Source organism: Anarrhichthys ocellatus, unplaced genomic scaffold (genome assembly GCF_004355925.1).
Source record: "Anarrhichthys ocellatus isolate YVR2014 unplaced genomic scaffold, GSC_Weel_1.0 scaffold24, whole genome shotgun sequence".
NCBI classification, from domain to species: Eukaryota; Metazoa; Chordata; class Actinopteri; order Perciformes; family Anarhichadidae; genus Anarrhichthys; species Anarrhichthys ocellatus.
Genome location: NW_022280054.1, coordinates 222,793 through 227,682, shown reverse-complemented (window position 1 = coordinate 227,682; position 4,890 = coordinate 222,793). Strand labels below are relative to the sequence as shown.

General features: G+C 45.2%; 1 protein-coding gene across 1 annotated transcript; it reads left to right on the top strand.

Moving 5' to 3' along the window:
* Nucleotides 1-1,137: 1,137 nt before the first annotated feature.
* Nucleotides 1,138-3,714, top strand: LOC116390952 (ras-related protein Rap-2b). Its single transcript, XM_031861112.1, has 2 exons — nt 1,138-2,098; nt 2,571-3,714. Exon 1 carries the CDS (start codon nt 1,494-1,496, stop codon nt 2,043-2,045), a length of 552 nt encoding a protein of 183 aa, XP_031716972.1. The 5' UTR covers nt 1,138-1,493; the 3' UTR covers nt 2,046-2,098; nt 2,571-3,714.
* The last annotated feature ends 1,176 nt before the right edge of the window (nt 3,715-4,890 follow it).

The following is a 4,890-nucleotide window of genomic DNA, read 5'->3' as shown; positions in this document are numbered from 1 at the left end:
ACACACACACACACACACACACACACACACACACACACACACACACATAAACTGAGAAATGTGATGACTTAAATGATTTATTTTATTACAAATGTTTCACGTGGTTTCGACTTGGATTAAAGATCACACCACAATTCATGAGTCGGGGATAACTTCCAGATTCAGAATAGTTTGAGAGACAACCAAGAGAAAAAAAACAACTTTTCTTCCTGGTCGGTCTGCATGAGGATCAGATATTGATTTAACTGACTACAGAAAAGAGGCTCATTGGCACAAGTCAGTGAACAAAGAAATGAAGATGAATCTGGTAACTACTGGGTTGCAACAAGAAAACCAAATAAGCACAAGAATGTGGGGACATGTAAGACAAAAACTCTATAATGTGTAATATGTGGTGTAATGCTTCACAGGATAAAGTGAGTCACTTCCACTTCCCTACCTTTTAGGTTTGCTGATACTTTTTAACAGCGGCAACATTAAGATAAAAATCCACATCTTAACTCCTGGGGTTCCCTTTACATTTTGAAATATTGTAGTTGTTGTTTTTGTAATTCAGGTTGATTTAGTTGGTATCTTTGGGGGTTTGAAATGAATGTGATGGACCCACAGTTCAAGAGGCATGAAGTAGGCCAAAGACCCATATTGTGTTTGGGGATTAAGCAATAAGCTGACTGCACATATTGCAGTAGATAGGCCTTTCCAGTAAATTGTGTGAGCATGAGTCAAGCAGTAGTAAGCCCAAGGATCAGTGATGTCGACACTAAGGTGTGGCAGGTCTGCGTGGGTAGCTGGAGTGTAGCAGCAGCGCTGACTGTGCGATTGCAGACGCACTGCACCTTTAACTAAACACTGGAGAGTATTTATTGAGTGACGTGGGACGCAGACTGCGTGCGGAGTGTGGGCAGGAAGTACAGAAAAGTTCACGTCGTCAAGTTAGCTTGAGTTAGAAAAGGACTATAACGGAAAGGAAATGGCTCGCGTTCAAGAGGGAAGGCTGTAGTTATTATATAACGTAGTTATTAGCGAGACGAATGCGCAACAATCTTAGAAAAATAGTTTTTGAGTTGTTGTTTTAAACAAGTCGTGCGACCGTAACTGGGTTGATTTTGCAGAGCAATGGTCACGACACATTCGGCCATTAGACGTTTATTTTGAAAGCTCCTACAGGAAGTAGATGGTTCTAGTTACGTGTGACTTGACTCTATCAGAGGCTGAAACGGGCGCACAGTGGCTACTTGAACGTAAACGGGGGAAGCTCGCTCAACAACCGGCTTGGCTTTCGTCGGGAACTCAACATGCCACAATACAAATGCTGAGTGGGGCTCCGAAACAAGCGTATTTACCCGCTGAACGGCGATAGTTGACGACCACGCCCCGTAATCCACCGACCAGAGCCCGAACAAAACTGCTGGCGGAGACACAACGGTGAGCGGTTTGAAACCCAGCAGGGCGGCTAGCGGGCTCACAGCGGAGTGTCGGCTGTTTTGGGAACCATGAGAGAGTACAAAGTAGTGGTTCTCGGGTCCGGAGGGGTCGGTAAATCCGCGTTAACCGTCCAGTTCGTGACGGGATCCTTCATAGAGAAATACGACCCCACGATAGAGGATTTCTATAGGAAGGAGATCGAGGTGGACTCCTCTCCGTCCGTCCTGGAGATCCTGGACACGGCGGGCACCGAGCAGTTCGCCTCCATGCGAGACCTGTACATCAAGAACGGCCAGGGTTTCATCCTGGTCTACAGCCTGGTGAACCAGCAGAGCTTCCAGGACATCAAACCGATGAGGGATCAGATCATTCGGGTGAAAAGGTACGAAAGAGTGCCGATGATTCTGGTCGGAAACAAAGTGGACCTGGAGGGGGAGAGGGAGGTCTCGTCCGTTGAGGGGAAGGCACTGGCGGACGAGTGGAACTGCCCGTTCATCGAAACTTCAGCCAAAAATAAGACGTCGGTGGACGAACTGTTCGCGGAGATAGTCCGACAGATGAACTATGCCTCGACACCAAACGGGGACGACCAGTGCTGCTCGTCTTGTGTCATCCTTTAAGAACGAGGACAGCCATAAAGTTGTATTCTTTGCTCGGTTTTAAGTTTGCAATGGTGAGTTGACACACCACACACTGGAGATGTAAAGCTGACATAAGTGATATTAACCGCTACTTGTACACATGTCCACATTAAGTATACCGGATGTATGCTCAACCTCGCTTCACTTCAGATATTAGCCTTTTTATTGTCACTTCTCGTTCATAAAAGCTCATAGTTAGTTTTTACTGGTGACATACAGCGACACACTTGCAGTCTATTGTTTTGCTGAGCACATTTAGGGAAGTGTCGTTGCAGAACGAGAGTGACTTAAATAGGTTTCCAAAGTTAGTGGTTCACTCTGTACACCCACAGCTTGGAGTTGCTAAACAGGTTAGCAGGAGTCTGGAGATTCCTATGTATGTTTGACCTACATCCAGATCCCAGAGTTCAGCCTCATTTCAGTGTGTTTTTAATTCTTTCTTTATCTTTGGTCAGATGTTGTTGTAGTTCATTCATGACTCTTCTTATCTCTCGTTTGTGGCAGTGTGTTGCAGCAAGTGTGTACTGTTGAGCTCTTCTTCGTGTCTCACCCTGGCCTTGGAGGAAAACACGGGGAGGAATGCTGCAGGGGGACGAGAGGAGGAGGAGGAGGAGGAGGAGGAGGAGGAGGGGAGCAACTGAGACTCAGAGGGAGGGGTCCACTCTTCAGGAATTCTGCTGGGTTGGAGTATCTTTTGCTGCACGATCAGTGTCCACCATTGATGTCAACGCAGTGTCAGATCCAAAGTTTCAGCAGCACCCCCTTCACCAGTTCCAACTGTACTCGCACCTGGAACTAAACCCCAACGGAAAGAAATGGAGGGCAACACTTAGACACTCGTAAATGGATATTTCTGTATAAGGAGACAGAGAGTATATTTTGTTAAAGACACTGCACGGTCTGGGGCTGGTAAAGATTTGGGGGATATCTCTGCCTAATCCGTTTTGGAGCAATGCTCCACAACACTCCAAATCCTATTTTTATTTTTATCAAAATAAGACGACACCACTTATCTGCTGGTGGAGTAAACATGATGAGTGCCACTTTTTTTTTTTTTTTTTTCCTCCATCGTCTCTTCAGTGTAAGAGAGGACCTTAACTTAAGTGACATGGGGCCGGTGACCCGATCGCCCTCGTGTCGAGTGCCTTTCCAAAACAAGTCAGCTGTTCAGATTTTAGTGCCAACCTACATGTATCACCAAAAGAACCCTTCTACACGGCAATCCACAATTTAGTGAACTGTTCTCCTGGATAATCTCGTAGGGGTGGAGGCTAAAAAGAAACTACGATAGGCTTTTTTGTTAATGGAATGGCGGTGTTCTGTATGTTTTACGTTGGCCTTTTTGAAGTCTACGGTGTTCATTTTTTAATGTCTACTTAGTCTGGCCAAAACCCATCTCTTGAAATGCACAGGTACTGGAATCTTCGTGGACGTGATAACAACACCAAACGCTCACCTTCCAGACCACTTAAATCAAATTCTGTTTGTTTATTTTGTTGTTTTTAACAGGAAATGTGATGATGTACCGTTGACAAATCTAACCTGATTGTACGTTTTAATTTCAGACGCGCCCTGTAACAACGGGCTGTCTGTTTTTAAACAAAACAAACAAGACTTTTAATACAAATTGCATTTTTAAAAAAAGAAACCAGGCTGTGTTTTCTCTTTGTTGACGTGATCCACTTGTTTCAACGTGTTTCAACGTGTTTCAACCACAATGGCTGATTGGCAGTTTGCTGATCCTAAACGAAGTTGTCGTGAGCAGTTTGGACTAGAGTTTATACACGCAAATAACGGGACTACTAGAAATACCCACAGTAACACAGTAGGTCAAAAAGTAAACGTTCAGTTGTGTGTATCATTTACAGTAACATGATTTAAACACAAACTTACATGAGGCCCTTGATAGTTGAGGATAACTCGCATGTAGTAAGAGTACAATAGGAAAACACAATGTGTTTGAGTTTTATGTTGACAAATTCACTGGGCACCTTAAAGTTAACATGAAAGCCATTTTGACCCATAGATTGTTCTTAAATTTGTTTTTTTCTTCTGTGGCCAACGCTACTTCTGTGTGGTAAACCTGAGACCACTGATGACTGTACCAAATCAAAGGCTGACACAAACCAGACCGAGGTGCTTACATGGTCTGTAACTCACCTCTGTTAGCCCGTTGCAGTGTTTACATGACACTGCTAATCTCCGCATGGTTACTGTCAGGCTATCGGAGCCCATGCGATGCGCCCGAACAGCAGGAATTTGTGTGAAGATAACTGTTAAGTACCTGAGGAGATTCGTCATTGCTGCCTCTTTGATGAACCTTAGCCGTATTCACCAACAACACGTAATCAAGATGACAACGCCTCTTATCTGCTCGCCAATCTAACATGCGTAAAGAGAGAAATGTCTCCTTTGACTGCGTGGGTGTAGTAGTGCTTCAGCCTGGGTGCAGTGTGTGGGTGTAGCGGTGAGGGAGGACCTAGCACCCGGCTGGCTGGTCGACGGCGGTATGGCGACGAGCTTCACGTAGAGCTCGGGGTCTTTCTGAGGGTGGATATGTGCTGGACATGTGTTGTACTGTATATGTGTTGCGTTATGGTATGTACTTCATGAGTCGGAGCATATGTGTCTGCCTGTCGCTGTCCTTCACAGGGCTCGAGTAGGGTATCTGTGCCCGTTAGCCGGAGTAAGCGGTTGTATCATATGTGTTCTTTGGCTTTGCCATGTGACCGTGGGGCATTGCATATTGCATCCAACAGGTGTGATCGAATAGTTGAGTACATTATAGCTGGGCCGCGTGGTTGAAATCAATATTTCTGTATTG

Excerpts from the sequence above, each read along its gene's own strand:
- LOC116390952 (XM_031861112.1), top strand. The coding sequence starts at position 1,494 with ATGAGAGAGTACAAAGTAGTGGTTCTCGGGTCCGGAGGGGTCGGTAAA.